The sequence below is a fragment of the Mirounga leonina genome, unplaced genomic scaffold (genome assembly GCF_011800145.1).
Source record: "Mirounga leonina isolate KUSES-001 unplaced genomic scaffold, KU_Mleo_1.0 Mir_125, whole genome shotgun sequence".
In the NCBI taxonomy this organism is placed as follows: domain Eukaryota; kingdom Metazoa; phylum Chordata; class Mammalia; order Carnivora; family Phocidae; genus Mirounga; species Mirounga leonina.
This window is the reverse complement of record NW_023270305.1, coordinates 18507126-18528247: the sequence shown is the minus strand read 5'-3', so window position 1 is coordinate 18528247 and position 21122 is coordinate 18507126. Positions and strand designations below refer to the sequence as shown.

General features: G+C 39.0%; 1 protein-coding gene and 1 pseudogene across 5 annotated transcripts in view; both read right to left on the bottom strand.

The window, feature by feature from the left end:
* SPAST (spastin) overlaps positions 1 to 21122 on the bottom strand; it is a 60219-nt gene that overhangs the window by 15255 nt on the left and 23842 nt on the right. For all 5 annotated transcript variants that reach the window (XM_035000858.1, XM_035000857.1, XM_035000855.1 and 2 more), the window contains 8 exons: positions 17817 to 18004; positions 17075 to 17208; positions 16702 to 16795; positions 3946 to 4020; positions 1975 to 2046; positions 587 to 662; positions 255 to 346; positions 26 to 105 (listed from right to left, as the gene is read on the bottom strand). In XM_035000858.1, the coding sequence (XP_034856749.1) occupies positions 26 to 105; positions 255 to 346; positions 587 to 662; positions 1975 to 2046; positions 3946 to 4020; positions 16702 to 16795; positions 17075 to 17208; positions 17817 to 18004 (811 nt within the window). The remainder of the gene's footprint in view (positions 1 to 25; positions 106 to 254; positions 347 to 586; positions 663 to 1974; positions 2047 to 3945; positions 4021 to 16701; positions 16796 to 17074; positions 17209 to 17816; positions 18005 to 21122) is intronic.
* LOC118007745 lies at positions 6028 to 8261 on the bottom strand (annotated as a pseudogene).

The window sequence follows — 21122 nt, the reverse complement described above, 5'->3', positions numbered from 1 at the left end:
ATGTTTTTCTACATAATCTCCCTACCTGAGAACAGCCTCATCAAGCTCTTGTGGCCTGTTAGTTGCACCCATTACAAGCACTCTGTCATCTCCAGCAGACTGCACCTATAAGCAAAAAAAATTTTTTAGTACTTTTAGATAGAGTAATAACAAAAACATGATGAAGGTATCTGTATTTCTAATTTGGGTCATTTAATAGGAAAACATATACACTAAAATACTACCACTTTAAAAATACCATAATCAATACTTACACCATCAAATTCTATTAGAAATTCAGTTTTTAGACGTCTACTAGCATCATGTTCTCCTTCTCTTCTTTCACACAGAAGGCTATCAACTTCATCTAAAGGAAATACAAGGATAAGACTTTAATTAAAAGCCAAGCTATAGGAGTCATATGAGATTAATCTAGTTTACTACTTAAGTTATTAATATCCTGGGTCCTACTCAATTCATTAGTGTTTAACTTTGCACTTCTTTAAAACTTTTTCCTTCTGAATAATCTTTCCTGTCATACCTCTCAAATTTGGAAAGGGGAATTTCATAAATACTCAACTAACTTAGTTATAAAACATGTTCTTACCTATAAAAATTATAGAAGGCTGAAGTTCTCGAGCCACGGCAAAAAGAGCTCTCACTAATTTCTCTCCTTCTCCCACCTGAAACAAGGCATTATACATTGTAATACACATAAAATGCAACATTATTACAGCTGCTTAAATTTCATGATTAAAAATCTAGAATCTAGGAATTTAATTTCCATTCTTTGCAACAATCAAAGATTTGGTTTAAGGAATTGGTGGGAATTGTCTCTTATAATTAAAAAAATAGACTATTATTTAATACAAGCTGGTAAGTACTTTATTATTATTATTGGTGCTGAAACCTGGATCTGCCCTGGTAAGTACTTTAAAAAATGAAATATATCTCTGTTCTGCTTGACCCTGCATTCCTAAGAATTGAGAATGAAATAGCTATTATGGGTATAACTAGTGAGAAGATGGAATATTAGGGGAGAGAAAGAGATACGGTACATATTTCTTAAGCCCTTAGTTGTAGGATATATTTATAGAACAAGATAAGCTGGAAAGTGCTCTCCTAAACTAAACTTACTTAAATTCATTCTCACCATATCACTGTCAATAAGTATAAAAATATTTCCAGGTAGCCCAAGAGGTCTATGAACACCCCTTGAAATATTCCAGGGGCTGAGACACTACTAAAACCATTCTATGCACTAAAAGCATCCAATGAAGGGTCATGTGGTTTGGAGTAATCTACTGTAAAAACTCCTCCACCCTCTAGGTGGCATCTATTTTTTTAATTGAAAATTTCATTAAAGAACAAAAAAAAGAATGGCCTCAGATTTAGAATCATGAAAACAAATAATCACAGAGCTACAAGGAACTGCAGGATATGACCTCTTACAACATCAACACTTCATAAGTGAAGTGAGGCCTAAAAGTGGTATTTTCTTAAGGCCAGCTTAGTACACAAAAGTTAGGCTGGAATTCCTCTCCCCTAACTTCCAAGACAGTGTTTTCCAGTATATAATGTTGGGTACACTTATTTGGTAACAATTTTATTTATAAAACTTCACACAGAAAGTAAAATTTAACCAAGAGGTATAATTTTACAGTTACTTTAAATTATTTTACAAAAATGAGAACCCTGCCAATACCTGATCTTGAACTTCTAGTCTTCAAAACTGTAAGACAATAAATTTCTGTTGTTTAAGCCAGCCAGTTTTTGGTACTTTGTTACACAGCCCCAGCAAACTAAAACAGCACTGACAGCACAATTCTAACTTTAAAAGAGCCTAACTTTCTATTTTGAAGAGTGATTGATTTTCATATCTAAATATAGATATAAAACTCAAAAATACTCTTTGTGTAATGTTATTAGCATTTATACTTAGTAACATTTACACAGTAACATAAAACATGACAATATTAGAAAAAGAACACTCACATATTTTGAAGTTAAACTTGCAGCACTTATATTAAAGAAGGTTGCATTGGATTCTGCAGCTACTGCTTTGGCCTTAAAAATCACAAGGGCAAATATTACATTAGTTCAGTATCTTCCTTTAAAAAGATAACCACATTTGATCAATTTTTTTTAAAGATTTATTTATTTATTTGACAGAGAAAGAGAGCAAGCGAGCTCAGCAGTGGGAAAGGGTTCAGAAGCAGGCTCCCCACTGAGCAGGGAGAGCCCGACACGGGGCCCGATCCCAGGACCCCAGGATCACGACCTGAGCTGAAGGCAGACGCTCAACCGACTGAGCCACCCAGGCGTCCCACTTTTGATCAATTTAAACACTAGCAAAGATTTTCCAAAAATATAAAGTATGACACAGTTCCTGACATGTGGCAATCAGTGTGTTTCCTTCTCAGCAAAGAGAAAAAGGTCTAGGAAGAGCTTTGCTTCTTTCTATTCACTTTATTTTTTCTAAGGGGGAATAGATAAGGAGAGGTTAAAAAAAGGGAGTTACTCTCTTTTAATTATAGAAAGATAACTCGTTTGGAGAGAGAGAAACAGCTAAAGACTTTTCTTCTTTACTTTTCCCCTCTAGAAGAGCTATGCAGGAGAAAGAGGTATCCAGATCCCAGTAAAAACTTGGGTAAAAGGATATTGAAAAAAAATCTGTTATATGTCAATTATACGTCAATAAAAAAGGAAAGAAAAAAAGTATATTATGTGATTATTTAAATAAAGCTATTAAGATAGTAAAAACAACAACAACAACAAAAACAAGTGTTAGAAAGATACCCCATATAGTAAGGTAAGCTCTTCTGAGGTAAAAATATTATTTAACTTGGGTAAATAATGAAAAATACACTGTTAAATTTAACCAGCCCAAAACATACTACTGAAGATAACATATTTGGTTTTCCATCTATTTCATCATTGAAAACATGTTTTAAAACTTAAGTGTATTATAGCAAAAAGCAAATCATAAAAATAATCAACTCAGGGACAATGTAAAGTTTCTTTTTTTATATTACTATTTTTCATAGTAAAATTATTTTCATATTCCTATTTCTAATTATCTAAACATTCAATGGGCGCCTGGGTGGTTCAGTCAGTTAAGCATCTGCCTTCAACTTGGGTCATGATCCCCGGGTTCTGGGATAGAGTTCTGCGTTGGGCTCCCTGCTCAGAGGGGAGTTGGCTTCTCCCTCTCCTGCCTCTCCTGCCTCCCCACTTGTGCTTGCTCTCCGTCTCAAATAAATAAAATCTTTTATTTTTTATTTTTTAAATTTTTTAAAAGACTTTATTTATTTATTATAGAGATGAGAGAGAGAGAGAGAGAGCATGAGCAGGGGAGAGGGGCAGAGGGAGAAGCAGGCTCCCCGCTGAGCAGGGAGCCCAATGTGGGCCTTGATCCCAGCACCCTGGGATTATGACCTGAGCTGAAGGCAGATGCCCAACCGACTGAGCCACCCAGGCATCCTCAAATAAATAAAATCTTTTTTTTTTTTTTTTAAGATTTTTATTTGTTTATTTGACCGAGAGACGAGAGAGGGAACACAAGCAGGGGGAGTGGGAGAGGGAGAAGCAGGCTTCCCGCTGAGCAGAGAGCCCGATGCGGGGCTCGATCCCAGGACCCCGGGATCATGACCTGAGCCGAAGGCAGACGCTTAACAACCGAGCCACCCAGGCGCCCCAAAATCTTTTTTTGTTGTTGAAGATTTTATTTATTTATTTGACAGAGAGAGACACAGTGAGAGAGGGAACACAAGCAGGGGGAGCAGGAGAGGGAGAAGCAGGGTTCCCTCAGAGCAGGGAGCCCGACACAGGGCTCGATCCCAGTACCCTGGGATCATGACCTGAGCTGAAGGCAGACGCTTAACAAATGAGCCACTCAGGCGCCCCATAAATAAAATCTTAAAAAAAAAAAAAAAATAGATTATTCAAATTTTAAAGAATTCTTACCAGCATTGTTTTCCCATTTCCAGGTGGACCAAAGAGTAACAATCCTCTGGCAGGAGCTCTAAGTCCTGTGAACAACTAAAAACATATAGTTTAGTTTACCACTATGATTCTGGAGACATTTTTTTCCAGAGATTTTAAGTAGTGTCATCTAAAAGCACCATTCTTCTGTAGCATCCTCCCAAACAGAACTTGTCAGAGCTCTAAAGAGAACATGTAATCAATAAATTGCTGTAGTTATTAAAAACAGAAGAAAAAAATTTTAAAAAATCTCACTGAAAATGAAAGCAAATTAGTTAAACAAGACATACTGAACATAGGTATGCTTCTCTACTTCCTTTGGAAATCTCACCAAAATAATAGTAAATGAATAAAGAAAATATAAATCTTCAAAATAAAAAGAATAAGAAAGGAGACAACAGAAGACACAGTAAATTTTTGTAGAGGGAGAACTAACAAAGTGTGGTAAATTATTTAGTGGATCTGAGGGAGCTAAAACCCAAGCAATGCTTGTGAAGGGATACGTAGGATACAAACAGCAAGCGGATGTGAACAAAAATCCTGCAAAAGCTCCGGACGTGGAGGCATGATGTATCAGAGAAAGCAGCAGGAAGGCAGGCAGCCAAAACACAGAAAGTGGTTGAAAGTTTATATGAGGAATAACTGAACTCATGTGCTGTCCCCTAAACCAAGATCACTCAGGCAAGTACTCCTCTTCCACAAACAAAGGAAGCAGAAGTTTTGTTCTTTAGAGAAATTAAACCAGAGTCTCCAGACTCAGAGACACCAGGCATGGCAGGGAATCAAGAGTGAAGCACGAACTGATAACACTTTGCTTAATAGTGAAGGTGTATGTACTTTTAAGTTGAACCATATGAAATGGCTGATATTCAACTTTTTAAAAATATATTTTTTGAATGGTTTCAGATTTACAGATGATTGAATGGAAAGTACAGAGTTCCCACATAACTCCTTACCTTCAATATTAACATCTTACCTTAGTGTGGTACATTTATTACAATGGATAAACCAATATTGATATTATTAATAGTTTTCATTAGGGTTCACAATTTGTGTCATGTACCCATCATTACAGAATCATACAGAATAGTTTTACTGCCCTAAAGAATCCCCTGTGCTCCATCTATTCATCCCTCCTTCTTCCCCATGTGGGAACCACTAATCTTTTTACTTTCTCCACAGTTTTGCTATTCCAGAATGTCATATAGTTGGGATCGTACAGTATTAGTTCTTGCAGATTGGCTTCTTTAACAACATGCATTTAAGGTTCCTCTGTACATCTCTAAGGCTTGATAGCTCATTTTTTTTTTAGTGCTGAATAGCATTTCAGTATATAGATATACCAAGTTTATCCATTTATCTATTGAAGAGTATCTCGGCTTCCAAGATCGGGAAATTACAAATAAAGTTGCTATAAACATCTGTGTGTAGGTTTTTTTTATATGGGGTTACATTTTTACTCATTTTGGTAAATATTAAGGAGCACAATTGCTGGGTAGTATGGTAAGAGTATGTTTAATTTTTTAAGAAAGTGTCAAACTGTCTTCTAAAGCAGCTGTAGCATATTGCCTTTCCCTCAGTAATTAGTCCCCGTTGCTCCACATCCTCACCAGCATTTGGTGCTGTGTTTTGGATTTTAGCCATTTTAGTAAGTGTGTGGTGGAATCTTACTGTTGTTTAACTTGCAATTCCCTAAAGATAAATGATGCTGAGCATCATTTTTTCAAATGCTTGTCATCTGTGTATCTTCTTTAGTAAGGTATCTGTTCAGATCTTCTGCCCACATTTTAATTGGGTTGTTTTCTTTCTTTCTTTCTTTTTTTTTTTTTTACCATTTAACTTGTTTTGATGTTTCTTCACAAATGGTGAAAAATACTAAAGTACAGGGGCACCTGGGTGGCTCAGTCGTTAAGCGTCTGCCTTCGGCTCAGGTCATGATCCCAGGGTCCTGGGATCAAGCCCCTCAACAGGCTCCCTCCTCTGCAGGAGGCCTGCTTCTCCCTCTCCCACTAGCCCTGCTTGTGTTCCCTCTCTTGCTGTGTCTCTGTCAAATAAATAGATAAAATCTTTAAAAAAAAAAGGTCCAGCGGGCCCACCAAGGCTGCCCTGTCTTCCTCCACCAAAGCCACCTCGGTCTATGCCCCGGCCACCACGGACGCCCCCCGTCTCCACTGCGGCCACCTCTGAACATCCCACAGGGACCATCATGGTCCATGAGGCCGCCTCTTCCGGCCCTGCATGCCACCAGGGCTGCCTCTGCCACGGTCACCGCCAGGGGTGGAATGGGTGATGGAAGCAAGCCTTCATGGTTTGAGGCCTTACACTGGTTGCATTCTGTTCTCCAGGCAAAGTTCTGGTTTCCACACCCCAGACTGGGGCACTGCCAGTCTCCAGCTCGGTGCTGGACGTTTCCTCCTCCAGATGGGTTCCCTGGGGAACCCTAGGGCCCCCTTGGGGGAAAGCTACCTCTGTCTCCTCCACAGCCTCCCATGCAACCCGTGTGGCCCCCAGGACCTCCTGGGCCCCCTGGACCTCCACGAAGTGGTGGCAGCATCCCTCTGCCCTCACGGAGGCATACCACCCCGCATGCTGTTCATCAGAGGCTTCTTCCGAGCAAGAGAAACCTTAAGTTTACTCTCTTGAAAATCTTTTCCATCAAACCACTCCACAGCAGCCTTGGCAGTTGGTGGGTCTTCAGAGGACACTGTAGCATCACCTTTGGGCTTTCCTGTTTCCTTGTCCAAGTAGATATGGATCATGGATTGTCTGGTTCTCTTCTTCATCTTAACAACTCCACACTGCTTAAAGAAGTCTGCCAGATCATCTAGAGTTACATTGTCATTTAAGCCTTGCATATAAATTGTACTGTTGTCAGAGTCTTCATCTGGATCTACAAGTGGGCCCAGACCAAGATCTGGTCCTTTGTCCATGGGTCCACCAGGCTTACTGAAGCCACCTCGCTCTCCAGTGCCCATTCTACCTCATCCTCCTCCCTGCCCACCTCTGCTCATGCCTCCACGATCAACCCCCCTCTTCCCCTGCCCTGGTTATCAGGGCCACTCATGCTCCGGTTCTCTCCTGGTCTGGAAAATCCTCCAGACTCCTGCCCATACACACCCATGCTACTGGGGTGGTCCTGTCGGAATGAACTCTGCTGCCCATAGCTGCTGCTGTGTTGGCTATACTGACGTGGAGCCTGGCTGTAGGATCCAGTTTGGGGGGGATAACTAGTGGGCGGCTGCTGCCCATAGCTGCTTTGTTGACCATAGCTACTCTGTTGTCCATAGCTGCTCGGCTGCCCATAGGTGTTCTGCTGAGAGTAACTGCTCTGATCCTAACTAGTCGGCTGCGTAGGGGAGTAGCTGGTAGGAGGATAAGATGGTGGTGCTGTGACTGGCTGCATGGGGTAGCTCCCAGGTACCTGGGGATAACTGTAGTTACTCTGTCCATATCCTAGGCTGGGCTGGTTGTAACCCTCCGTGCTAGACTGAGGTTGACTAGTCTCAGAGGGTTTGCTACCATCCTGTGGTCTTGCAGGTGCGGTGGCTGCTGGCGGCTGCCCATAGGCTGGGTAAGCAGGCTGAGGGCCATAAGCAGACTGAGCTGCATAGGAGTCCTGGGTGGTAGGGACCGTAGCAGTGGTGGTATCGTGAGCACCAGTGCCGTCCGCCTGGACAGGCTGACTGTATGCCTGGGGAGCAGCTGGAGTAGTATAACCAGCGGGAGGCTGTCCATAAGAACTTGCATAGATGGTCTGCCCATAGGTCACAGTGGTCTGAGCCTGGGTATAGCTGACATCAGTGGGCTGTCCATAGGTGCCGTAACTTTGATGCCCATATGCCTGGGTGGTCTGTGCATATCCTTGAGTGGGCTGGGCAGTGTACGCACTGTAGCCCGGCTGGGCTGCCGCTTGGCTGTAGGTACTGTAATCCGTGGACGCCATTTTCTCTCCTTCCTTCTCGTTCTGTCAACGTCTGTCTCCCTCGGGTCATTTGATTTCTTATTCAGTTTTTAAAAGTACTCTGTATAGTTTTGGATACTAGTCCTTTATCAAATAATGTTTTACAAAGATTTCCTCCTTGTCTGTGGCTTGTCTTCTCATTCTCTTAACAATGTCTTTCACAGAAAAGTTTTTAATTTTCATGAAGTTCAACTTAACAATTTTTTCTTTCAAGGATCATGTTTTTGGTGGTGTATCTAATAAGCCATCCTCACACCAAAGATCACCTAGACTTTCTCCTATGCTATCTTGCAGGAGTTTTTTTTTTTTATTGCCTTCAGATTTTTTTTTAAATTTTTATTGTTATGTTAATCACCATATCACATCATTAGTTTTTGATGTAGTGTTCCATGATTCATTGTTTGTGTATAACACCCAGTGCTCCATGCAGAACGTGCCCTCTTTAATACCCATTACCAGGATAACCCATTCTCCCACCCCCCTCCCCTCTAGAACCCTCAGTTTGTTTTTCAGAGTCTATCGTCTCTCATGGTTCGTCTCCCCCTCCGATTTCCCCCCTTCATTCTTCCCCTCCTGCTATCTTCTTCTTTTTTTTTCTTAACATATAATGTATTATTTGTTTCAGAGGTACAGATCTGTGATTCAACAGTCTTGCATGATTCACAATGCTCACCATAGCACATACCCTCCCCAGTGTCTATCACCCAGCCATCCCATCCCTCCCCCCCAACCCCCACTCCAGCAACCCTCAGTTTGTTTCCTGAGGTTAAGAATTCCTCATATCAGTGAGATCATATGATACATGTCTTTCTCTGATTGACTTATTTCGCTCAGCATAATACCCTCCAGTTCCATCCACGACGTTGCAAATGGCAAGATCTCATTCCTTTTGATGGCTGCATAATATTCCATTGTACATATATACCACCTCTTCTTTATCCATTCATCTGTCGATGGACATCTTGGCTCTTTCCACAGTTTGGCTATTGTGGACATTGCTGCTATAAACATCGGGATGCACGTACCCCTTCGGATCCCTACCTTTGTATCTTTGGGGTAAATACCCAGTAGTGCAATTGCTGGATCATATGGTAGCTCTATCTTCAACTTTTTGAGGAACGTCCATACTGTTTTCCAGAGTGGTTTCACCAGCTTGCATTCCCACCAACAGTGTAGGAGGGGTCCCCTTTCTCCGCGTCCCCGCCCACATCTGTCGTTTCCTGACTTGTTAATTTTAGCCATTCTGACTGGTGTGAGGTGGTATCTCATTGAGGTTTTGATTTGGATTACCCTGATGCCGAGTGATGTTGAGCACTTTTTCATGTGTCTGTTGGCCATTTGGAGGTCTTCTTTGGAAAAATGTCTGTTCATGTCTTCTGCCCATTTCTTGATTGGATTATTTGTTCTTTGGGTGTTGAGTTTGACAAGCTCTTTATAGATTTTGGACACTAGCCCTTTATCTGATATGTCATTTGCAAATATTTTCTCCCATTCTGTCGGTTGTCTTTTGGTTTTGTTGACTCTTTTGCTGTGCAAAAGCTTTTTCTTTTTTTAAGGATTTTATTTATTTATTTGACAGAGAGAGACACAGCGAGAGAGGGAACACAAGCAGGGGAAGCGGGAGAGGGAGAAGAAGGCCTCCCGCCGAGCAGGGAGCCCGAAGCGGGGCTCGATCCCAGGACCCCGGGATCACGACCTGAGCCGAAGGCAGACGCTCAACGACTGAGCCACCCAGGGGCCCCGTGCAAAAGCTTTTTATCTTGATGAAGTCCCAATAGTTCATTTTTACCCTTGCTTCCCTTGCCTTTGGCGATGTTTCTAAGAAAAAGTTGCTGTGGCTGAGGTCGAAGAGGTTGCTGCCTGTGTTCTCCTTTAGGATTTTGATGGACTCCTGTCTCACATTGAGGTCTTTCAACCATTTGGAGTCTATTTTTGTGTGTGATGTAAGGAAATGGTCCAGTTTCATTCTTCTGCATGTGACTGTCCAATTTTCCCAACACCGTTTGTTGAAGAGACTGTCTTTTTCCCATCGGACATTCCTTCCTGCTTTGTCAAAGATAAGTAGACCGTAAAGTTGAGGGTCCATTTCTGGGCTCTCTATTCTGTTCCATTGATCTATGTGTCTGTTTTTATGCCAGTACCATACTGTCTTGATGATGACAGCTTTGTAATAGAGCTGGAAGTCCGGAATTGTGATGCCGCCGGCTTTGCTTTGCTTTTTCAACATTCCTCTGGCTATTCGGGGTCTTTTCTGGTTCCATACAAATTTTAGGATTATTTGTTCCATTTCTTTGAAAAAAGTGGATGGTATTTTGATGGGGATTGCATTGAATGTGTAGATTGCTCTAGGTAGCATTGACATCTTCACAATATTTGTTCTTCCAATCCATGAGCACGGAACGTTTTTCCATTTCTTTGTGTCTTCCTCAATTTCTTTCATGAGTATTTTATAGTTTTTTGAGTACAGATTCTTTGCCTATTTGGTTAGATTTATTCCCAGGTATCTTATGGTTTTGGGTACAATTGTAAATGGGATTGACTCCTTAATTTCTCTTTCTTCTGTCTTGTTGTTGGTGTATAGGAATGCCACTGACTTCTGTGCATTGATTTTATATCCTGCCACTTTACTGAACTCCTGTATGAGTTCTAGCAGTTTTGGGGTGGAGTCTTTTGGGTTTTCCACATAAAGGATCATAACATCTGCAAAGAGTGAGAGTTTGACTTCCTCTTTGCCGATGTGGATGCCTTTGATTTCTTTATGTTGTCTGATTGCTGTGGCTAGGACTTCTAATACTATGTTGAATAGCAGTGGTGATAGTGGACATCCCTGCCACGTTCCTGACCTTAGGGGGAAAGCTCTCAGTTTTTCCCCATTGAGAATGATATTCGCTATAGGTTTTTCATGGATGGCTTTTATGACATTGAGGTATGTACCCTCGATCCCTATACTCTGAACAGTTTTGATCAAGAAAGGATGCTGTACTTTGTCAAATGCTTTTTCTGCATCTATTGAGAGGATCATGATTCTTGTTCTTTCTTTTGTTAATGTATTGTATCATGTTGATTGATTTGCGGATGTTGAACCAACCTTGCAGCCCAGGGATAAATCCCACTTGGTCGTGGTGAATAATCCTTTTAATGTACTACTGTTGGATCCTATTGGCTAGTATTTTGGTGAGAATTTTTGCATTCCTGTTCATCAAGGATATTGGTCTGTAATTCTTTTTGATGGGGTCTTTGTCTGGTTTGGGGATCAAGGTAATGGTGGCCTCATAAAACGAGTTTGGAAGTTTTCCTTCCATTTCTATTTTTTGGAACAGTTTCAAAAGAGTAAGCATTAATTCTTCTTTAAATGTTTGGTAGAATTCCCCTGGGAAGCCATCTGGCCCTGGGCTTTTGTTTGTTGTGAGATTTTTGATGACTGCTTCAATTTCCTTAGTAGTTATAGGTCTGTTCAGGTTTTCTATTTCTTCCTGGTTCAGTTTTGGTAGTTGATACATCTCTAGGAATGCATCCATTTCTTCCAGGTTATCTAATTTGCTGGCATAGAGTTGCTCATAATATGTTCTTATAATTGTTTGTATTTCTTTGGTGTTGGTTGTGATCTCTCCTCTTTCATTCATGATTTTGTTGATTTGGGTCATTTCTCTTTTCTTTTTGATAAGTCTGCCCAGGGGTTTATCAATCTTGTTAATTCTTTCAAAGAATTAGTTTCATTGATCTAGTTCTACTGTTCTTTTGGTTTCTATTTCATTGATTTCTGCTCTGATCTTTATTATTTCTCTTCTCCTGCTGGGTTTAGGCTTTATTTGCTGTTCTCTCTCCAGTTCCTTTAGGTGTAGGGTTAGGTTGTGTACTTGAGACCTTTCTTGTTTCTTGAGAAAGGCTTGTATTGCTATATACTTGCCTCTTAGGACTGCTTTTGCTACATCCCAAAGGTTTTGAACAGTTGTGTTTTCATTTTCATTGGTTTCCATGAATTTTTTTAATTCTTCTTTAATTTCCTGGTTGACCCATTCATTCTTTAATAGGATGCTCTTTAGCCTCCATGTATTTGAGTTCTTTCCGACTTTCCTCTTGTGATTGAGTTCTAGTTTCAAAGCATTGTGGTCTGAAAATAGGCAAGGAATGATCCCAATCTTTTGGTACCAGTTGAGACCTGATTTATGACCTAGGATGTGATCTGTTCTGGAGAATGTTCCATGGGCACTAGAGAAGAATGTGTATTCTGTTGCTTTGGGATGGAATGTTCTGAATATGTCTGTGAAGTCCATTTGGTCTAGTGTGTCATTTAAAGTCTTTATTTCCTTGTTGATCTTTTGCTTAGATGATCAGTCCATTTCAGTGTGGGGGGTGTTAATGTCCCCCACTATTGTTGTATTGTTGTCAATGTGTTTCTTTGCTTTTGTTATTAATTGCCTTATATAATTGGCTGCCCCCATGTTAGGGGCATAGATATTTACAATTGTTAGATCTTTTTGTTGGATAGACCCTTTAAGTATGATATAGTGTCCTTCCTCATCTCTTACTACAGTCTTTGATTTAAAATCTAATTTGTCTGATATAAGGATTGCCACCCCAGCTTTCTTTTGGTGTCCATTAGCATGGTAAATGGTTTTCCACCCCCTTACTTTCAATCTGGGGGTGTCTTTGGGTCTAAAATGAGTCTCTTGCAGACAGCATATCGATGGGTCTTGTTTTTTAATCCAATCTGATAGCCTGTGTCTTTTGATTGGGGCATTTAGCCCATTTCCATTCAGGGTAACTATTGAAAGATAGGAATTTAGTGCCATTGTATTGCCTGTAAGGTGACTGTTACTGTATATTGTCTGTGTTCCTTTCTGGTCTATGTTGCTTTTAGGCTCTCTCTTTGCTTAGAGGACCCCTTTCAAGATTTCTTGTAGGGCTGGTTTCGTATTTGCAAATTCCTTTAGTTTTTGTTTGTCCTGGAAGCTTTTTATCTCTCCTTCTATTTTCAATGACAGCCTAGCTGGATAGAGTATTCTTGGCTGCATATTTTTCTCGTTTAGTGCTCTGAATATATCATGCCAGTCCTTTCTGGCCTGCCAGGTCTCTGTAGATAGGTCTGTTGCCAATCTAATGTTTCTACCATTGTATATGTGCTGCCGAAGCGAGCACATGTTTCTACCATTGTAGGTTACATCTCTTCTCCTGAGCTGCTTTCAGGATTTTCTCTTTGTCTCTGAGACTTATAAGTTATACTATTAGATGTTGGGGTGTTGACCTATTTTTATTGATTTTGAGAGGGGTTCTCTGTGCCTCCTGGATTTTGATTCCTGTTTCCTTCCCCAAATTAGGGAAGTTCTCTGCTATAATTTGCTCCATTATACCTTCTGCCCTTCTCTCTTTCTTCTTCTTCTGGGATCCCAATTATTCTAATGTTGTTTCATCTTATGATATTGCTTAGCTCTCGAATTCTGCCCCCGTGATCCAGTAGTTGTTTATCTCTCTTTTTCTCAGCTTCTTTACTTTCCATCATTTGGTCTTCTATATCACTGATTCTTTCTTCTGCCTCATTTATTCTAGGAGTTAGCGCCCCCATTTTTGATTGCACCTCATTAATAGCTTTTTCAATTTCGACTTGGTTAGATTTTAGTTGTTTTAATTCTCCAGAAAGCGTTTCTCTAATAAGTTCCATGCTTTTTTCAAGCCCAGCTAGTATCTTTAAAGTGATGATTCTGAACTCTAGATCTGACATCGTACTAATGTCCGTATTGAGTAGGTCCCTGGCAGTCGGTACTACCTCTTGTTCTTTTTGTTGAGGTGATTTTTTCCGTCTTGTCATTTTGTCCAGAGGAGAATAGAGAGAACAAAATGCTAACAGGGTGACAACGTCCCCAGAAAATATACTCTAAACAAATCAGAAAAGACCTGAAGCCGGGGGAAAAAGGAAGGGAAAGAAAGAAAAAAGAAATAGCAAAAAAAAAAAAGAAAAGAAAAAGAGAAAGATAAAAACAAAAAAAACCCGAACAAAACAAAAAAACAGAAGATGATCAAATATGATCAGGCTGGTACATAGATCAGTGCCACACACCAGATTTTGGGGGTATTTTGGTCTGTTGGAAGATAGTGCCTCCCACAATTTTAAAGAAAGAAAAACTTATATATGTACAAAAATAAGGGTTGATATGATGAAGGGATGGAATATGACTGTAAAGATGAAAAGTATAAAAAACTTTTATAAAAGGTATAAGAAGTTGTTTGAAAAAAGAAAAGAGGATTTAAAAAAAAGAAAGAAAGAAAAAAAAAGGGAGAGAATGTGATCAGGCAGGAGAGTAGAACAAAACCATACACTAGAGATTTAGGGTATATTTTGATCTGTTAGAAGAAACAATCTCAAAATTTTAAAGAGAGAACATATATATATATATATGCCAAAAATAAGAGTAACTATTATGAAGGGATAGAATATGACTCTAAAAATGAAAAATAAAAATGTTTTTTAAAAAAGGGATGGATAAGATGTTGGTTGAAAAAGGGAGAAAGAAAAATTAAAAAAAAAAAAAAAAAGACGGTTAAAAAAAAAATTAACTTTGAAAGACAAAAGAATCATGGTAAAAAAAGCCACGAATTCTATGTGCAGTATTCCCCTAGCGCTGGAGTTCTGCCGTTCTCATTGATCGGTAAACTTGGTCTTGGCCGGCTGTTCTCGCTGATCTTCTGGGGGAGGGGCCTGTTGCCGTGGTTCCCAAATGTCTTTGCCGGAGGTGGAATTGCCCCGCCCTTGCCCGGTCCAGGCTAAGTAATCTGCTCGGTTTTGCTCTCAGGAGCTTTTGTTCCCTGCAAGCTTTCCGTACAACTTCGGAGGCTGAGAGTGAAAATGGTGGCCTCCCAATCCCCGCCCCGGAGGAGCCGGAGGAGCCGAGAACTCGGGGCCCCCCTCCTCACTGCACCCCCAGAGAAAAGCCATCAGTCACTCCCGTCTCCCCGGTCTCCGGCCGCACTCCGTGCTCACCCGGCCTGTGACCGAGCATTTCTATCTCGGGCGCCCAACCCCGTGTGGAGTCTCCAAACCCAGCAGATCCCTGCGGTGTGCTCCCATGCCGCTCCTCCCGGGGGAGGAAGGGGAGTCTCCCCGGATCTGCCGCTTGTTGGGTCCCTGCTGGAAGAGCAGTGGCCCGACTGTGCTGCGGATCACGGTTTATGGCAACCCCGAGCTGAGAGCCCGCGCCTCGGCGCCGTCTCTGCAGCTGGCTTCCCTGCTCCGATCCCTGGGAGCTCTGCCGCACTCAGGCACCCCCGGTCTTTCTGTGACCCCGAGGGTCCTGAGACCACACTGTCCCACGAGGGTTCCACCCCCCGCTTAGCCACTGGAGCGGCGTCCCTCAGCGGAGCCAACTTCTAAAAGTTCCGATTTTGTGCTCTGCGGCTGTATCACTTGCCAGAAGCGGCAGACAGAGGCTCCCTCCCCCGCCGTCTATCCTCCCAAATATTGCCTCGGATTCACTTCTCCGCACGTCCTACCTTCCAGAAAGTGGTCGCTTTTCTGTTCAGAGAGTTTTTGCTATTCTTTTCTTCGATCTCCTGTTGAGTTCGTAGGTGTTCAGAATGTTTTGATCCCTATCCAGCTGAATTCCTGAGACCAGATGAAATCCAGGTCTCCTACTCCTCCGCCATCTTGCTCCGCCTTGCAGGAGTTTTATAGTTAGCCTTTTACATTTAGGTCTGTGACTAATTTTGAATTATCTTTTGTGAAAGGTGTGAAGTACATGTCTAGAATTTTTTTGCACATGGATGTCTAGTTGTTCCAGCACCATTTGTGGAAAATACTATCCTTTCTCCATCAGATTGCTTTTGTGCCTTTGTCAATTGCTGGTATTTGTATCTCTGTATTTCTGGGCTCTCTATTATGTTCTATTGATCTATTTGTCTATTCTTTCACCAAAGACACATTTTCCTGACTACTGCAACATTTTTTGGTTTTTAAAAATTTCCAGTTTTATTGAGATATAATTGACATAACATTGTGTCATTTTAACGTGTACAATATGATTTGATACACACATAACTTGCATAATATTCATCACAATAAGGTTAACACAACCTTCACCTCACATAATTACCATTTTGTTGTTCTTGTTGTTATGACGAGAACAAACAAAACAGAAACATAACCATAAAAACAGAGCAAACTGGTGGTTGCCAGAGGGGAAGGAGTTAAGGGGATAAGCAAAATAGGTGAAAGGAATTAAGAGGTACAAGCTTCCAGTTAGAAAATAAATAAGTCATGGGGATGAAAAGTACAGCATGGGATCTAGAGTCAATAATATTGCAATAACATTGTATAGTGACAGATGGTAACTATACTTATCATAGTGAGCATAGCTTAATGTACAGAATTGTCAAATCACTATGTTGCACACCTGAAACTCATATAACATTGTATTTCAACTATACTCTGATTAAAAGAAAAGTCTTCAAACTTAAACTTAATAATTTTATCTTAACTTCTCTTTTCTCCAGTATGATTTCTCTTGATTTTAAATCCCTCTTACACCTTGATATAAAAATTATTTTCTGTTACCTACTTTTCCCTCTAAATGTTAAAAATGGATTGGTTATTAGGAACCTTTATAGTCATTCTCCTCTCCTATTAATAACCAGCCAACATCAATTACTAATGTCTTTTTCTTTTTAAAAACATCAAATCTGTTATATGAACTAATCATTCTAGCATAGCTCACACATTTCTTTACTGCTAATATCGATTCAGTAATGAATGATGTTAGAGGAAAATGATAATATAAAGCACTTACCTCAGGCCTCAGAGAAGGAAGAATAACAATTTCTTGCAAGGCCTGTTTTGCTAACTCTTGCCCAGCTATATCATCAAATTTAACAGCTGTTCCACTAAGAAATAGAATTTCAGTTAGCTCCACAACAAAATATGCTTCAGTTATTATAATATGAAGTCTAAACTCTATGAAATAAAATTATTTTATGTTAAATGTGAAATTATAATTAAATCAGTAAAACAATGGCTTTCTACATTTACAGTAACTGAAAACCATCATAAAGATTAAATAGGTATATTAAACAAGGTATTATCTATTTTATTCATGATATATTGTATAGATAAATTCAAAACTAAAAACTATTAAATAAAACCCTTCAGATGGCAAAACTTACTTGTCCACAATTTCGTTCATTATAAGGTTGGCAAGGTTGCTGTCCACATTCCTAAAATTCTTCAAGTCTTTCTTTTTACGAGCAGCAGTTGTAGGGGTAGAAGGTTTATTCGTTCTATTTGTTTTGGGTGTACTCTTAAAGGACACAAAATTGTAATGTAAAAATACAACCTAACTAACACTTTTCATAAGTGAGTTAACCTTAAGGTTCACAGAATTAAAAGTTCAAAAATAGGGAAAAGGATATAAAAAAGCCAAAACTGTATGTTTACTCCAAGATAAAATGGTATTCACTATAAAACTACATTTGGCATGAAGTGGGTTTACAGAGGATTCCATCCAGAGAGATTTAGATACCATAAAATAAAAAGGCCCTATGATAATACAGTCATGTAATTTTGATTGTTAGAATTATAACAAAACTATGTTTAATGTTATAAAACACTTACATAACTTTAAACAAATAACAACTTTAAAATTATAAGCATTATATAAAATAGACTAGACAAGAAACTTACTACAAAATACCTAATTAGGTCCAAAGGAAGTTAAAATAAGATTTGCTTTTTAATAGCAAGTTGTCCTTGTAGATTTTAAAAAAAGAAAACTACATTCAACTTTGTAGAAACTTATCAATTCTCCAAGATATTATAAAGTACTTGTAATAATCTTCAGCAAGCATATCATGTTCAAAATCTTCTATTTGCAAAACCACACCAATTAAAGTTACCATCTTCAAATACCTTATGAGTTCCAGCTGCGGGACCAGGTCCCTGTCTCACTCCAGAAACCATGGATAAGCCACTACAGCTAGGTGCTCTGTGGTGGCCTGACAGACCTGTGGATGCAGTCTTCATAACTGTTTTTGAACGAGGCAGTGAATTACTAGCGTGTGTTAAGGGATCTTTTCTTTTTGGAACAGCTCCACTTTCTATCAAGGAAAAAGCAAAATCATCATGGTTAGAAAACTGTGGCTAAACATTATAAAATAAAGACGGATATAATTTGTAAAACTAAGCTAATACTACTTTTTTTTTTTTTACATTAGCAATATTTCAAAATAAGATTTCAATTAGAAAATCTATTAGAATGTTCATCAGGATTATTACTTGGTGGACAAGATTATGATTATTTAGTTTTTCCTTTTCCTGATGTATATTCTAATTTTCTTATAAGGAATATGTATTTGTAATAAGAAGAAATACTCATTTGCGGGGACAGGAGGAGGATATAAAAAGATTCCCAAATGAAGTTGCCAAATATTCAAGAAACAAAATGCAGTAAATGCATTAGAGTTATGTTGTTACAGAATTGGGGGGCAAAGCAGTGCATTACCTTGGTTCCAAACTTTAAGATTGTAAAATAGTATGAAATTCCAAGTCTGTGTCCACCAAAAGAGTTTCTAGAAATAATCAATTTTTAATTTAAAGGGTATAAAGATGTGGGTTTTAATATGCCAAGTATTCTATGTGCTGTATATATGTAAATAAACACATATGAAACATCATCAATTAAGCCTAAAAGGTTACCTGACCTACCTATATTGCACTTCTACATAAATTATAGGCTTTCAAATGTTCAAATCTCACTGCTTCAAATATTTTTATACACTCCATAACAAACATCAGTTTACTAATAACAATGTTTACAGTAAAAACAAATGTTAAATCAGTAAGCAAATTAGAATAGCCTACAGAAAAGACAAAAACCTTATATTTGTATTTGTCATCAAATCCTTTAAGGTGTTTTAAGGAAACTCAAAGGAAGAGAACTTCAGAGTAGAGCAAGGTGATCAAGATTTTTTTTCCATAAATAAATGTAAAGTTCTGAACCATATGTTCAAGGAACTAATGGATAGCAACCTTAAAGGACAAAGCAGGAAAGCAATCTAGAAAAGGGAATAACAATAAGCAAAAGCAAAGACATGAAAAAGAGCAAAATCTGTCTAGGCTGAAGATAAAGATCAGTCATTTCAGAGGAAAAAAAGGAAAGTGGAAAAGAATTTCTTCAGACAGTAAACATACAGTCCTGAGACTATAAGTGAATAGGAATTTCCACATGGAACTATGAGAATGATAGGAGATTTTTCATTAAAATAACAAAAGTCAGTAGGGTAATGGAGTATGTTCAAAATGCTGTAGGAAGAAAAAAGTGTTAACCTTTATCAATTTTATATCCTGGTAACCTGTCATGTAAGAACGAGGGTATTTCGGACATTAGAAAGACTAAGAAAGTTCACTATCTACAAACTTTCATTGAAAGAACTCCTAAAGTAGGCTTTTGGTTAAAAAGCAAACAGAAAGAAATAAGGAATCTGTGGGAAGGAAAAACAAAAAAGAGAAGCATTATTAGAATATACTATTTGGTTTTGGATACTAAGTCATAATAATGTTAAATTTGATTTTTCAGCGTAACTAAAATAGTGATATTTATGTATCAGGAGATGAAGGGTAATGTTGGCATAAGAATTAAACCTTCTTTCACCTGAATAAGAAAATACATATCAAAAACTGTTCAATCAGTAGTAGCAATATAAGCATAATATCTAGAAATACAGTAGGAAACAAAAGAAAAAATAGCAGGAAGAGTTAGACATTGTATGAGGAGCCGGCCTAGTGGTGAAGGCAGGAAGAGAGAAGGAAGAGATGAGAAGAAGAATACTATTTTTCTTTACAAGCCATTCAGTATTTATTTTTTCATCAACCCTTTAAGGTATAATCTATGAATAATAAATTGCATCCATTTAAAATGTACAATTTGATGAGTTTATAAAGATGTTTTTAAAGATGAAATAGCCACTAAAATCAAGATACGAAATGTTTCCATCATAGCCAAAAGTCTTCTTGTATTCATTTGTGCTCCATCCCTTACTGCCCCTGGCCCTAAGCAATCACTAATCCGCTTTCTAACAATGCAGGAGTCACCTGATTTAGTAATTTCCATTGATCTAGGTTCAAGGTCACTGAAGCTTCCATTTGACATCTCCAATCTGCTGTTGAGGTTATCTAGTAAATTTTATTTCAGCAATTCTACTTTTCAACTTTAGAATTTCCATTCTTTTTATTGTGTAGTTTATGTTATGTGCTAAGATTGCAGGTTTATTAACTGATGCCCTATTTTCTTTTACTTCTTTGAATATATTTATAATAGTTGTTTTGAAGTCTTCGCTACATCAACATCTGGGCCCAATCAAGAATCAGCTTCTAATGACTAATTCTTTTCTTGAATGATGGTCACACTTTCTTATTTCTTTGCCTGTCTAGTAATTTTGAGTTGAAAACTGGACATTGTAGATAACACACTGAAGGAGTAAGTGGACTTTGGCATAACTATTTCCTAAGAGAGATGAAGTAACTCATCCAAGTGAAATATCACAGAATATTCCAGAAGTGGGTAACACTAGTAAAACAGGCCTGAGTAAGCCAGCTCACTGACTAGGGCTCAATGGGTATCAGTTACCAGTACTGCAAAAATTAGCTGTGCAGTCAGTATGCCCCCTCCAAGAAGAAAACAGAATAGAACAGACAGATTACTAGGGATTTAAAGTAAGAGGTTGATTTTTTTAACAGAGGTCCCAGGAAGAGAAAGTTTTGCATTGGCAAAACAAAACCATGGGATCTCATACGTGGAATGAAGTGGAAGAGAAGCAAGATAACAAAGGAAAGGCATACCAGCTCTTCAGGACTAGGAAATTTTTGCTATTTACCTTGCTAGGATCATTAAGATTTCAACTTTACATCTTGGAAATTAAATTATTTACATATGGTGCATTATTACTTTTTTTTTTTAAAGATTTTATTTATTTATTTGACAGACACAGGGAGGGAGGGAACACAAGCAGGGTGAGCGGGAGAGGGAGAAGCAGGCTTCCCGCCGAGCAGGGAGCCCGATGCAGGGCTCGATCCCAGGACCCTGGGATCATGACCTGAGCCGAAGGCAGATGCTTAATGACTGAGCCAGCCAGGCGCCCCTATTAATTTTTTTAAAGTTCCTTATGCAAATGTCAGCTCCTCACATCTGTGCTAAGAGAAATAGGCAAAATATTTATT